This window comes from Microtus ochrogaster, linkage group LG3, assembly GCF_000317375.1.
Source record: "Microtus ochrogaster isolate Prairie Vole_2 linkage group LG3, MicOch1.0, whole genome shotgun sequence".
Classification (NCBI taxonomy): domain Eukaryota; kingdom Metazoa; phylum Chordata; class Mammalia; order Rodentia; family Cricetidae; genus Microtus; species Microtus ochrogaster.
This window is the reverse complement of record NC_022029.1, coordinates 13,248,397-13,264,039: the sequence shown is the minus strand read 5'-3', so window position 1 is coordinate 13,264,039 and position 15,643 is coordinate 13,248,397. Positions and strand designations below refer to the sequence as shown.

Below are 15,643 nucleotides of genomic sequence, written 5' to 3'. Positions count from 1 at the left end.
CCAAAACAAACAAACAAAAAAGCCAAATACTGATGGGAGAATTCCCAGACTAAGGCGCTCAATGCATCTCCACATTGCCATTCCATTTAGTGTCTTTTCCAATGTTCTCACAAACAATCCAATTAATTCTACTTTCTAATCCCCTAAGGGGGCTGATTACTAAAAAAAAATATAATTTTCATATTTATCTTCATTCTTTAAATGTAATTTCAATGAAGTTAAGATAGGAGATATTTAAAGTGTTTCTTGGATACTGAAAAATAGGCAATGCTAAAAATTGTGTTCCACTCTTTCTAGAAGTGAGGAAAACCATCTGTGAGGTCTTCAAAAAGAAAAAAGCAAAAAGCGAATAGAGGAAGTGAGCAGGCGAAAGCAGAGAGCTAAGCAAATCTCTGAGGACTCAGATTTCCCCTCCACTTGGCACTGTACAAAGTGCCCGCCTACATTCTCTGAGAGGATGGGAAAGAAGCGATGCTAGTTCCTTGCGGCCTGTCCTGAAGTGCTGTATTTTACCTGAGTGTCTTCAGTCGGTCCTCGCTCGGGCACTGACCACAGGCCATGACAGGTGGACAGTGGCACCCTGTGTTGTTCTGATGTTTAGGTTTTGGTCCCATTCAATAAGAGAAAACAACACAAAAGGTACACAAGTCTCTATGCTTTCTGGAAAAAGAGTGTACAAGTTTTCAATCAGTTCGTAGCTAAATGCTTGTGGTTGTAATTTGAGGAGTTATTTACAATTCTTTCTTATAAGCCCAAGCAGCAGTTTTACAGTGTTTCTCCTGTGTTCATTACTATGAATGCTACACACAGCCCATAGAAACACAAATTACCTTCCTTTAAGAGGATTGGCTTTCTCCAACCAAAGAAGAAATGCAAACACGGGAGAGCTTAACCAGCCTGAAAGGTGTTACTTGTCCAACAAAACTGAGAGACAAATGACTTTCCAAGGTTTAAGGAAACCCTATCTACTTTCTTCTTCCTCCTCCTCCTCCTCCTCCTCCTCCTTCTTTTTCTTCTCCTTCCTCCTTCTCCTTCCTCTTCCTCCCCCTCATCCTTCTTCCTCCCTCCCTCCCTCCCTCCCTCCCTCCCTCCCTCTTTTTCTCTCTCTCTGGTGGTGCACCCTCTGAACCTAGAGCCTGAGTGCCTGATGTTAGCAAGCACTCTGCCACTTAGCTAAGCCCAAGGCATATATACCAGTTTCTTTATTGTGGGTGGAAATCTTTAACCAACTTTTAGGTGTGCATATAAATCATTGCCTGGCAAATACACAGAGAAGATCAATGCCCCTGAACGTCAGGATGTGACCATGTTTAGAAACTAGGCCTTTAGGAGGCAATCAAGTTGAGACGTAGCCCTTAAGGCTTGAGTCAGTGGGACTGTGTCATGATGAAGAAGGGAAACTTGAATGGAGATACTCGAGCGCTTGGGGGCATGGTGTGTTGTTGGACAAGTAACACCTTTCAGGCTTGTTAAGCTCTCCCGTGTTTGCATTTCTTCTTTGGTTGGAGAAAGCCAATCCTCTTAAAGGAAGGTAATTTGTGTTTCTATTGTACACCACTGCCTCACTTCTGCAGAGAGGCTGGTCAGCAAACCCCAGGTCTGCAGAGATGATGGAACCTGAAATAACACATTTCTGCCCTTCTAAGCTCCTGGGTGGTGGCACTTGGCACTTTAAAAAAAAATTTTTTTTACATCTGTCCTCACAAACCTATATACTGACTAAAATGCTCACTATTTTTGTTTGCTTGTTTGTTTTCAAATTCTTTTGAATCTGAACATGCCCAACCTTGCAAAAGCATATGCTCTGGAGACAAGGTCAGCTGTCCCCCGGGATCACCAGATGCTGGATTTCATTTCCAGGCAAGACTTTCACTCTGTTGAACTACGCTTCCTGCGACTACATACTCACATACAAACACTAGCACAAATGTCATCAGATTGTTCTTATGTTGCTTGGATACTTTCCATTCTGATGTGCTGTATAACTGTTGTATAATTATAAAATAGATATGTGCAAAATGAGGGTCCTAACTTGTGGACACCAGCAGGCTATGGCTGAGAGTACAGAAACAGAGTTCTAAAATGCTGTGGTCCTGTGTATACTGACTGTGTGATGTCCTCAGGGAAGGCTCCTGAGTTGAGGTCTGCTCATGAAGAAAGTCGTCTTCTTTGCCAAAAGAAAAAGAAGACAAACAAAAAACAAAACCCCCCAAACAACCATTTGTTGACTGACTCTATGGAGGGAGAGGAAAACCACAAAAAACTGGTCCAGCTGTGCCTGGTGGTGGATAGAATGGCATAGTTCTGGGAGGCCAAGGGAAATGACAGAATGCCTCCAAGTCTCTCGCATAGCCTCCCCTGACTGCATGGGCAACTGTTAGGAGCGTTTCTCAGGAGCCTAAAAGGAGACCCTCTGCATACTTCTTAGAAACTTCTTACCCAACGACTGCAACATTCTTAACAATCTGTACTATCTTCTATATTCAGGCTGGAAAGTGGTTTAGTTGGTAGGAGAGCTTGTTAACATGTACAAAAAATCTCTGGGTTCAGCCCCCAAACTTGCATAAAGCCAGGTGTGCCGGCACATGCCTACAATCCCATCACTGGGGAAAGTGAACATGGGAGGACCAGCAGCTTGAGTTTGAGGCCAGCTTGGGCAACATAAGACTTTGTGTTTAAAAAAAAATCAGAGAACTATTTATTACTTTTAAAAAAATACTTATTTATTTATTTATTTATTATGTATACAGTATACAATATTCTGTCTGTGTGTGTCTGCAAAGCAGAAGAGGGCAGCAGACCTCATTATAGATGGTTGTGAGCCACCATGCAGTTGGCGGGAATTGAACTCAGGACCTTTGGAAGAGCAGGCAATGCTCTTAACCACTGAGCCATCTCTCCAGCCCCCTATTTATGACTTTTTATAAGAAATGAAGAATCATCTCATTCTATTCCAGTGCACCCACACACTCTGTTCAGCTCCGGCTGTGTGATAAACAGCTTGCAATGTCTAAGAGACTGGGTGGTTTGACGCTAGCTGCAGGTGATGGAAGGGAGCGTGGAAGTCTTCTCCAGGAGTGGGGAAGTAAAAGTTGCTCTTCTATTTCCTTTGCATCACTCCTTCCGGTTAGAAGGTGTGCAAGCCTCTACCACCTGCTAACTGGTTGGACACTGTGTTTTCTCCTGGACTTGTTTAGAAGCCACAGCACAAGAGGAGCGCTCACACTCGCTACAGCATTTAGATCGCATTAACAAGCCAAGTGTTCTCTTCAAAGTTGATCTTTTCCCCCCATCTTTGGTCAGGCACCAAACGCCATGCTAAGCCCCTCCATGTCTCTTGCATCCAGCCCTTCCAGGCTCATGGGGACACTCTTCCATTATGGCAATACTCAGTCCCTGCTGGGCACGACGGTTTGCCTATTCTACTTTCCCGCTGTATTTGTCGTCAGTTCAAAAGCTGAAACCTGCCACATCAAGTCCCTCCTGCCTCAGCCCTCTATGCTTCTACAGTAAACTTCTCTCTCTGGACTCTGCAAACCTCTGCTTTTGCACACAGTGCTCCCCCTTCCCAGTCCACACCTCTCTCTGCTTGGGAAATGCTTTGAGCCTTAACTCAAGGGCCATTTAACCTGGGAAGGCTTTACCAGATTAAGGGAACTGTTCCTTCAGCTCCAGGTTCCCACACCCTGGTCACAGCTGTATAAGAGCACAGAGCACACAGTGGGGCACGTCGGGCACCCAAGCTTGTCTCACTACTCGGATGAGTCTTTGTCTAGGTGTCCGGGCACCTAGCTAGGTCCCTAATTCAGTGGATGGGCCCAGTGAATGCCTGTTGAATAGAAACAGCATCAAAACGTTGCCGAGTGTTCACACAATGCTTTAGTTACCTATTTTTAAGATGTACACTACCGTTTGTGAGACCAGTGTAGACAACCAGAACATGTGTAAAAATCCGTATGCCGATTATTTTCGATGACCTTGTTCTTTTCTACTCAAAAGTTAATGGGATTTCTACCATACTTGCCGAAGGAAAAGAAAATAATGTCTTTTCTCTGACTGCACGATTAGAGGCAGCAGTCTTCTCTGTACACCTGCAGTGTAAACAGTACTCCGTGGTGTGTGCAGAACCCAGAAGAGGATATGTTCAGGCAAAGCGCTGTTTGAGTATGGCCTCACCAATGTTTGTTCTGGCTTGAGAACAGGAAAAGAAAGCTATTTGCCCTCACTGGAAATCCAAAGGTTGTTTGAAGCTTAAAAAAAAAAATAAAAATCTTTGTTTATTTTAAACTTATTTCAAGGCAGCTAGAAGATCTCCTGTGCAGTTGAGGTCTTGTACAGGAAAGCGATGGCCACTGTTATTCTGCAATACCAATAGAAAGCGTCTCTCAGTGGGGCAGTGAATTAGAATTCAAAACCCAGGAGCAGCTTGAGCATTAGTTATTAAGTAAAATATAGTCTAGTCACTAAAACAGAATAACAGGTAGATATCCTCAGGGGGGAGAAGGAAAGAGGAGGAATTAACTCCTTCCAACATTTACTATAGTTCCAGAATTTCAATGACCTACTAAGGGAGTTTTTCTTTTTAGGTATATAATCTCCCACATGGTAAACTCTGCATGTAGTTTTGGGGACAATGATAGAGGTGCAGCGGCACTGCCAATCATCCTCTCCCCATCATCTCCCACTGTGGCTCCCTCCTGAGGAGGACTGTCCAGGTAGCGGTAGCAGTGTATGCTGTGATTCTGTAGTAGGGGAGTTTAAGGTGGTGAGTAGCTTGGGGAATGTGGGTTCCACATTCACCTGCACGGGTGCCCACGATGCACAGGTGGTATGATGGCAACCCTCCCAGAACTCACAGGCAGGAATAGGCAACTATTGCCAACTGAAAGTTTCCTGCAGGCCAAGCTTTTTGGGCTAAGAGTTTATACACATTATCCTCTTCACTTCCCAGACATCCTCAGAGGAAAGTATGAGCGATCGGATCTTTCAGGCGAGATAAACATGTCCAAGGAGGGCTAATTAGCTGTGAAGGCGAGATGCTGCCAGCACAGTCTGTCTCTAACCTTTGGTCTCTGCAGCACTGTGTACTCTGCTAGGTTTGGTGAGATTTGTGAGATAAGCCACGCTGAATCCCAAGGACCACATAGCCATTATAGGGGAAAAGAGGATGGATAGATGAAAAATTACTCACAGGATGACAAGATAATGGGCTTTGGGGGTCCGGGGAAGCAACGTGGTGACGTGATGGGGAACACTGAGTACAGTCAGCAGCTGTGACCTGGGACAGTGGTACCCATGAGAGAGGGGCACCTGTGATTTTTTTAAAAACTGATTTTATTAAGCTCTACATTTTTCTCTGCTCCCCTCCTTGCCTCTCCTTTCCCCTTCAACCCTTTCCCATGGTCCCTATGCTCCCAATTACCTGTGCTTTTTTTTAAGTGAAGAAAATGAAAGTAAATAAAAGTCATTTACAAAACACCACAGTGTGTGGTCTGTGCAGTATGTGAGTGTGTGAGTGGTTTGTGCAGCGAGTGAGTGTGTTAGTTGTCTGTGCAGTATGTGAGTGGTCTGTGCAGTATGTGAGTGTGCTAGCGGTCTATGCAGTGTATGAATGTGTTAGTTAGTTGTTTGTGCAGTGTGTGAGTATAAGAGTGGTCTGTTCTGGCCAGAGTTGGTCTTCTAATTTTGCTTTAGGGTTATTTTCACCTTGACAGAGCATCAATACTCGGTTGCATCTTTGCTTTGTTGACCTCCTTTGCCATTTGTGCTGTGCTTTTAGCTCTGTTCATGTGATGGGATTTGAGCAAATCTACCCGGGTCTTCAAGTTAGTTCTTGGAGTCAAGTTTCCTGAGTTTTGTTCTTATATCTGATCCTTTCTAAACCGAGCCCTTAGGAGTCTTAGTTCCACTTAACACTCAACCCCTCACACTCTCTATTTTTATTTTTATTTTATTTTAAAGTACATAGGAACTTTAATATGAAAACAATCTTCTGAGGCTTCCATCTGTCTTGTTTTTAAACTACAGTCATGGTTCACCATGCCCACTGTTCCCACCCCCCACATCTTTCTCAAGCTCAGACTAAACAACTTGGCTTTGGGAAGATTTGCTGAGAAGTGGTTGTTTTTGTCCCTGGGATCCAGGATTCGACGGTTTGGCAATAATAGCTATAAATCTGTAGCTGACGAAACAGACAGATTTTAGAGTGCAATTGCAAGGTGACAATGCGGAATTTGGAAGGAATATTAAATTTTCTGTACCAGAAAAACACATAGCTGAAGAGCGTGACTTAAAACTTTGAAAGCGTATGGACGTACACTTGGTCCCAGTAAAGTCCATCTGCCAGTTTTCCCTCATAAAATGAGCGCAGTAATCTCCTCCAGGGCATCCCCCTCAGGCTGTGCACTCTGAAAACACCTCATACAATTTGGAATTAGGAATCCTGTTTTGGGCTATTTATTGAGGAGAAGGAATGAAGCCCGAATGTAACACAGCTCCCGTGAGTCTCCTGGATTGACCGTGTGGAGAGCACAGCTTCTCTCTGAACACACAGCAGGTGCTGGTGTCCGAGGAATGAGAGTCTAAGTGCCCCACATTAAACACAATGAAGCAGAGACAATCCCAAATGGCAGGCCATAATCACCTTCAACACAGAAGGAACTAGAGGACAACTTCAAATTTTGATAAGCGCACTTTTGTTTTCCCTAAATCAACAGTTGCAACAGTTGTAGGAAATGAGCTAAAAACAACTTCCTTATTTGTCAGGTAAAAAACCTTCCAAATTGCTATATGTGTTTAGAGCAATTAACTGAATACGTTATTTGCAATATTTTGGCATAAGAATATTTTTATCATTTGTAATGGAAACCCTTCGAAATTATGTGAAGACCAGAGTTCCGATGTTTCCACCAATATTGCCTATGGTCTCCAATGTATGTGTTTAATGAGCACTTACTTCATGCCTACCGAGGGAATCATCTCTGGCCACAGACATACTTTCGATCTCTGGAATAAATGAGTGTCTGTCCCACAGACTTCCATGTTTTGGGGAACAAAAGGAGCAAAACACTTCCCTTTATTCTGGCTAGAGTGTTTCTCTTTTGGATAATGACAGCTCCCCTGCAACTATGCCATTAATCTCCCCTCACGCCGTGATTATCGACTTTGTATATAAATGGCATTTATTTAGATATCTGGGTAGGGATTTTGCATGTGTTTTTATGTACTTGACTAGGCAACTATTTTGTTTCCAGGAGTTTGGGTTTAGTCACATGAGAAATGAAAGAGATTTAGACAATCCCTAAACATCCCTTTGGCTCTAAAGTAGAGACCATATTTTCAGAATTCCCCAAAGCTATTTCTGCACATACGACTAAAATTAACTATACAAGTGTATAAGATTGCAAAAGTAGCAAAACAGATAAATAAATAAAGTTAAAAGTAAGTATTTAAACGTTAGGATGAAAAGGAGGAAAGTACGATCTAGCTATCCATCAGCCATGCCCTGCTTTAACGTGCGTGCTGAGGGATCTAACTTAGGTCCTCCTGCGGGCACAAGTAGCAGCACAAGATGCCAAACACCTCCACCTTCTCAGTCTTCGGGACACAAAGTACCCTTGCTTTATTCATATCACCTTCTTTCTTTGTATTTTTGAGAAAAGGTCATAAGTTCTCACTGCTACCTTTGGTTGCCCTGGAGCTCACTATGTAGACCACCTGGCCTCTAACCCACAGAGATCCTTTTGCCCCTGCCTCCTAAATTCCGGGATAAAAGGTGTGTACCACTATGCCGGACCAAATTATCTTCTTTGCATGAGCAAGTGCAAACATCTCTGCTCTACAGGTAAGGAAAGAACTACACAGAGAAAACAGAGTCCACAGAGGTCTCATTTCTTTTTAAGTTTGTCACTTTCAAATAAAGTCCATATTGTCAATAAGAAATAAATTCAGAAACACAACCCACAGAGGCCTGAAGGGAGATAGCCTTTAACTCCTTATATTGTGCTGGCAGGCAGGGTGATGAGGCATCACGTCCACGAGCAGCAGAGGGCCCTCTAACACCACAGAGCAGCTTAGGAGTATCGGTGTCCATATGGCCAAGGCTTTCACCAGTGACCACAGATGTCATCCCATTGTCAATGGTGAGGTGTTTGCTGAAGGATATTCTTAAGGCCAACGTTTCCAGGTTGGCTGAATTCCTCTGATGGGAAGTGTCAGCGGAATTTTAGATATTGAACCATCAGTACATGCTAACTAATCATGTGGCTTTAAGTCTTCTTTGAAGTCCACTGAATTTGAAATTATTACGTGCGTCACCATCACATAATTAATATTCAAGAATATATATTAGCCACTATCATTTTCTGGATGAAAATATATACATTAGCCATTATCATTTTCTGGATGAAGCGCTGAAAAAAGAAGTTTATATAGACACTATCATCCTCTGATTCTCACCTAGTAAATAAACACAGACACGAGCTGGGTGTTTTCTGGAGCATGGAGATGCCAGTACATTTAAGAGAGAAAGCTAAATTAATCACTAGCCCCCATAGCTTTGTCTTTGACATCGTCCGTTGTGGAGCTGAGCTGAGCTAGGGTTGCTGGAAAGGGAGTCTAGCAACTCAAAGCAGTGTTCTCTCACGACAAAGCCTGTGCATCCTGGTCTGCTCCCGTAGGTCTAAGCTGCAGAAATATCTCTGCAGAGATCCTCACTTGCAGGGTCACACAACACAGGGAAAGCAATATCAATACACCGTGAATCACAGAGAGCTGAGTCGCAGCCTCCTTAGTCGCCAAAGCTGAAAATCTTACTTTTTTTTTTAATGCTTACCACAGTTCTTCACTTTATTCCCTCCTTTTAAATGATTTATTCCAGGGACAGAAAGGCTATAAAGTGAGCTCTTTTATAGCGAACTGTAAAAATTATGTAAATATTTTAGAAGTTTTACACATAACTGGGGGAGAGGCTACAGAGGAGAGGGGTTCAGTTACCAGCTCACAATCACCTGTAACTCCAGCTCCAGGGATGCTGATGCCCTTTTCTGACCTCTAAAGACACAGGCAGACCTCCTCCCCGACACGACTCAAATAGAAATGAAATCTTTAAAACATGAAAACTGTGAGGCAACTTGATCACTTGGGAGTGTCTAAGAAGACTCCACCTCTAATTTCAGTCATTTGGAAGGAACTGTGAGGGACGCACAGCTCACAGAGAGACAGAACTTGAACAGGAAGCCACTGTTAAGCCTTCGCTGACACCCGTGTGGAAAGTTCAGATATCAGAAGACTGAGAAGAGGAGCAAGGTGTTTTAACTCATTCTTTCTTTTTGCGTGCATTCTCATCCCAGCTGTAGACTAGCAGCAACAAAACACCTTCCACACCTCGGCACAGCATGTGAAGGAAGGAAGGAAGGCTAAAAAGTCATCTGTGCAAATTATAAGTCAGGCAGGCATCACTGAACATGTGTGCGCTCTAATAACAACAGCCGCGTAGATGAGGTTGGATAAAACACAGGGTAAAGCGCATCCATCTGGGTGCATCTGTTATTACCCTAATCGCGCTGTGTATTACAGAATTCACCACATGGCACTGCGACTGTCTGGTGATGCTTCCGCATCCTTACTGCTGTGGGATGCGGAACTTGTGTCTTAATTACCTCACGATCACAGGCAGGGCAGTAGTGTTTGAACAGAGAGAAAACATTAAACAATGTTGTTAAGTTTTCTTTGAACAGGCAAAACCGAGAAGAATACCTCTCATAAGGCCACGATATTAAATATGCTATGTGGCAATGTTGGGCAGTATAGTGTTAGATTACTGCATGGACCAGCTGTCAATTGCTTTTTACAAGCTATAATCATTAACTAGAATTTACACCAGTATTTTCAATGCAAATATTCAGCATGAATTTCTTTCCTTGTTATTTAAAGCTAATGCTTTACCTACGCATCTCCTCGGTTTCCAGCACTCTGGTACGATGAAACATTGCACAGTTCTACAAACTGTCTCCTTTGGGCAGACTGAGGATGGGACCCTCAGCCATGCTTAGCATTTCTGTAAGAAGCAGGGAGTATAACATCCGAAGATGCTGGGCTGAGAGCGGAAGGAACACTACAGGAGCACAAGGGTGTCTGCGTAAACGCTGAGGCTCACCAGGGACCTTTGTGTAGAAAAGCTTCGTCTTATACCTGCTCATCGTCTCCAGGAAGCTCATCATCAAAAGCAGAAATAAACTAGAAGTGAAGACTGCCCAGGAATCAGTCAAACCAAACCTCTGAGCTTGGAAGTGGGGGGACCCTGACTGCACAGGGAGCTGCTGTGCAGTGATTGGAGGACAAAAGTCATGACTCGGCATTCTGCAACGCGAATTTAGATAGCGCCCGGTTCACGTAGGGACCACCAATGTAAAATCATTTTCAGGAAATCACATTGCTCTTCTTGGTCTTCATAGCAGGCATTCTATTAGCAAGCAGCTGCAACAGGGTTTAGTAATAACCAATGATTTTTTTTTTTAAAAAAAATCTAAACCACAACCTAGGTAGAACTCTTGAGGGCTGACATTACCATAAAGACAAAAGTTCCCAACTCTGAAACTGGACATCATTAAAATTCCAAAAAGTGGACATTAGTTTTGTTCGCTTAGAAACTTCAAGCATGTGGACTTTGCCACCAAATTAATATAGAATCATAGAATCCTTTATCCAGTACTTCCTTCTACATTAAAGTATTCCTTCTCTGGAGAGGAACTCTGAGCACCACACCAAGTTTCTAATGCAGTGGACATATCAGGAGAGCAAAAGAAAAACTGCCGTACCAGCTTTCCCCACAGTCAGTCTGTAGGAACCTTCCTACCACAAAAAGAAAAAGTTTTCATCATATTTATGTTGTTAAAGCACAATCAAAGTGTGTGTAGCATGGTTTTCAGAGAAAAATCCAGTTATCTAGATTTTCTTTTCAATAAAGTCTCCTTATTATCTGATTTCTGAAACTATCATTTCACATAGGAAATTGTACATGAGGCATTTATAGGAAGTTGGATGTTCCTGTACATAAAGTAATCACGATTAAAATGTGACCATTTGATTACTAAAAGCGAGTTTGTAAACCATGAACTGTGACCTTGAAGAACTCAGACTTTCTGTGGTGTCAGGGCTCAGGCATCACTGTGGGACCTTTCACTAACACTCCAGGACACAGTGCTCCTGTCTACTTCACCAGCAGTGTGCTTGCTAACAAACAGGGCTGTTTACTCCATGGGACCCAGCAGCAGGGCCAGAACCCTGTACTCAACCACTCTTACACAGCGCTTCCCCCTCCTCCCCCCAGCGTCATTTGGGTTATGAGTCTACCTAGAATTATTCAAGGAGAGACATTGTTCTCAACGATTATTCCCATGATTATAATATACGCGAAGAGAGAAAGTCCTTACCTAGAGAACTGATCATCAGATCCATCTAGTGAGCCCACTGAAGTGTTCTAACAGTCTAGAGACCTGAGAAGCCTGCTCAGTTCCGATGCAAACCTGCTTTGCTTCGAGTTTCAGAGGTATTAGCTTAAATACACTTCCATTAAAAGAAGGATATAACTGAACTCAGCAACCACACGCAACTGGACAGAAGTGTCAGCGAAAGAGCAGTGCGTTCTTTAAATGTTTCTGTCTGGTCTAAGGAAAAAGCACCGTGAAGAACAGACCGCAAGGTTTGCAGCCTGTTAATAATGATGCCGAGCACTGGCCAAGTACTGTGGTACACTGCCCAGAAAATAGCAAACAGCATAAGCAGCGAACACTACCTTCGCAGCGGCATGATTTCACACGCCATCCTCGTGTGCGAATCTGCACGGGATCCCCCAGTGTCTTCCAGCCAAGCCCGGTGTGCAGGACCCGCGGAGCACACAACCTGCTGCAGCTGACGCTGCCTCTCCACCTCCAGCTGCAGGCAAGGATATTTATCGGCTGCCTCCACATTTACACTGCAGTCCACTTTGACCTTTTGTTCCAGCGAAGCAGCTGAAACCCGGAGCCAATCAGAGGAGGAGCAGCGGAGTGTGAAAGGCTGCTCCTCCTCTGGCTGCTCCTCCCGCTCAGCTCCTACTGCTCCTCCTCCTGTCCCCACCCCGCTCTGCTCAGCTCGATCCTCAGTGGGCTTGGCAAGCCCCTGTAACCTGAAACTTTTCCTCTGAGCAGATTCAGACAAGCTTGTCAGTCTGTGAAGAACAACCAATAACCGCAGCGGAGCCCAATCCGGTGTGGCTCAACTGCAAGAAGGACAGCAAGGAAATGCATTGTCAAGGACAGACAGCGTCTCTAGATGAAGCATTTTCGTGGCCCAAGGGAAGATTTGAAATAGACCTTAAAAAAATTAAAATTAAAAATTTTACCCAAATGCTCGCCAAGAAGGCAAGGCATAAGAGTTTTCCGGAAGCAAGGCTTACCTGGATCCTTGCCCTCCCCACATTTTCTTCCCCAGGTGCTTGTTTACACTCTGAGCAGTCCCTGGTGACATCACTTAAGGGGAGGAGGACACAGTGCCCTAACAGGGCTCAGGTTCTCAAGAGATCAAAATGTCTACTTGCATGGCCCTTCAGTTTGTGGTTTGTACATCTCTCTCATATGAACGGAAAGGAGCTATTTGAAAATGATTTTCTATCCAAAATGTCAGTTGTACTGTGGAAAGACTTGCTTCTTGCTGTATTATTCTTTTATTTTTACAGCTAAGTTAAAACCAGTTTTTCCATAAGGTCTTGTAAATGTTTGTTAATTATTACCTTTTTATAATTTTTCAAAATTTGTATTTTACATGTCTGTATGTCTGCCTGAAAATACACATGAGCACCTCATGTGTGCCTGTTGTCTGAGGAGACCAGAATGGGGCATAGGATCCTCTGGAACTGGAGTTACAGATGCCTGTGAGTGGCCATGTGGGTGCTGGGAGCCAAATCTGGGTTCCCCCATGATAACAGCAAGTGCTGTTAACTGCTGAGCCATCTCTGCAGCCCCTCTTATTTCTTCAGGAGCACTAGGATGTTATTTCTAGGAAAATAATTGCAATTCATAGGTAGGTGTGGTGGTTTGAATAGGAATGGCCCCCATAGACTAATGTGTTTAAATGCTTGGTCTTCAGGGTGTGGACTACTAGGTGTGGCCTTGTTAGATCAGCTGTGGTCTTGTTGGAGGAAGTATGTCATTGTGGGGGCAGGCTTTGTAGTTACCTATGCTCAGGCTATGCCCCTTGTGGGACACAGTTCACTTCCTGTGATATAGAATCAGTTCACTTCCTGTGGTACAGAACTCTCAACTACTTCTCTAGTACCATGTGTGCCTGTGTCCTGTCATGCTTCCTGCTATGATGATTGTGGACTAAACCACTAACTAAAACTATAAGCTAGCTTTTTATAGCATTTTCATGGCCATGATGTCTCCTCACAGAGAAAGAAACCCTAAGACAATAGGTTTTCATACAAGGGAAGAAAATACTATAAACACACTATGTGTAATTTATTTCTTATTATGGACGTTTAAAGAATTGAAACATTACAACATTGCTTTTAGTAGCAGAAGCAACAGAGACCCAGTTAATGCCATCTGAAAAGTGTGCCAGCTTAGAGGCGCTCCTATAGCTGTTCCCAATTATTTTTTTACAGAATACTCACAAAACCGAAATTGTCACTTTATTCTCCTTTTGCAATTTTTTTTTGCTTTTAAAGGATCAGTTCTATACCAAGAACCAACTTCACTGTCAATACCATCAAGTTTTTGAACTGTCTTGATGTCTTCATTATTTTTCTGTTGCTGCGAAGAGACACAGTGACCAGAGCAACTTAAAAAAGAGAGCATTTTATTGAGGACTTGCTTACAGTTAACAGAAAATTAGTCTATGACCTTTATGGTGTGGAGTATAACGGCAGGCATAGAACTGTAGCTGAGAGCTTATATCTTATTTGTGAGTTACAGGGAACGGAAGGAGAGATAAGAAGGGAGGGAGGGGGGGGGGGAAGGAGGGAGGGGAGAGGGAGGGAGGGAGGGAGGAAGAGAGAGAGAGAGAGAGAGAGAGAGAGAGAGAGAGAGAGAGAAAGAGAGAGAGAGAGAGATTAGTACTAGTGTGGGCTTTTTAAACATTGAAAACCACTCCCAGAATCACTCCTCACAATCTTTCCCAAACAGGCCCATCAACTGGGCATCAAGCATTTAACAGATGAGCCCATGGAAGGCTATTTTCATCCAAGTTACCATGCCTCTTTTAATCATGGAACTTGGGTGGTTAGAGTGCAGAAGGTCACATCACAGTTGTGAGAATATTCTTCTAGAAAGAGAGTGTTTTATGGCCGGTAAGAATGTTATTTTCATATTTGGTCTTGGCACTTAAGAAAATAGCCCCATTTTCACAGTGTCAGGTAGGCACTGTAAGGCCAAGGTCGTGTCCCATATCTAGGTGATCTTTTCTTACTTTATCAAGAAGAGAGTCATTGTTGAGAAACAGTTGTCCAAATGATATCTCATATGACTAAGTATAATGTCTGAGGACTGAAGTCCCATGGACTCTTAAAGAAACATACTTCTCATTGTGTTATCCTGCTTGATGTTGAAGACCAGGTCTGTGGCCCAAATGAATCCTTTTCTTTTTTACATCAAGGCCAGTTGAATATCTGGTCCTTGGGGGTAACATATGCTTGGGAGGAACTGCTGGCTCTTCTCATCATCCTTTTGCCAGCGAGCCCATGTAGTGGACCTAAGTCAAGGGCCTCGCCTGACTGCTGTTTCACTGGCAGGCGTGCTGGGAATATTTTCTCTGTGCTCACTCTCCTCTTCGTCAACTGGACACTGTAGGCGTGCACTCAGGGGTGTGTGCATGGCCTCCCTGAACAAGAGAAAAGGTGACTTGCTTCAGTCTTTGGAGAGATGCCCCACAGTCCACTGGGGCTAAGCTGACCTTGGAGGGCAAAGAAGAAAATACTAATTTTGGACTCCAAGTATGGGTATTGAACATTGAGCTTAATTACACTAGTCTGCTCTTTGACAGTATTGTGCAATGTTTAAATAGAGCATAAGTGGAAATCAAGCATCTTTAAATAAACCTTGATGAGACATATGTTAAATCAGTACCCTACCTGTCTCAATTTTACACACTCTCAATAACTTGTTCAGACCCTCATTTCTTACATAAACTTTCTAGAATTTTTTCCATTTCGATTTAAAAAAAATCTAGCCATTTTAATCTTTAGACACTAACAATATTTTTTATTTTTAAATCCTAGTATCTTACTTGAAAAAAATACCATGAGTCATAGTAATACCAACAAATAAATTTACCCTCTGTGAGAATTTGTGTGTGTGGGGGGATAAGCAGTGTCTATCTTCTCCTTAAAGGGCTCCAATGACAAACCAAAGTTCTGGTTTTTGCCAAGGCTTTTCCTGGGGGACCAGTGAATGTGTAAGGTTTCCTTACAGGGAATATGTATGGAGTTACTCACAGTGACATCCCAAGAGCAGCCACACTGAGGTCTGTACCCAGTCCTGTGGTGGCTCTCCAACAGCTGCGCAGACAGAGCTTCTTTCCCTTAGCCTCTTTAGCCAAAATAGTCTGATTCCTCCCCAGCCCGCCAAGGCGTGAGCCATGAAGGCACAATTGCATGCTAGCTGGG

At 43.4% G+C, this 15,643-nt stretch overlaps 1 protein-coding gene across 1 annotated transcript in view; it reads right to left on the bottom strand.

Annotated features, from left to right (window-relative positions):
- The window catches only part of Fam13a (family with sequence similarity 13 member A), an 87,021-nt gene extending 75,011 nt beyond the window's left edge, over positions 1-12,010 (bottom strand). The window contains exon 1 of the mRNA XM_005360560.3: positions 11,795-12,010. Coding sequence (XP_005360617.1) covers positions 11,795-11,823 — 29 coding nt within the window. The 5' untranslated portion in view covers positions 11,824-12,010. The remainder of the gene's footprint in view (positions 1-11,794) is intronic.
- Positions 12,011-15,643: the final 3,633 nt, after the last annotated feature.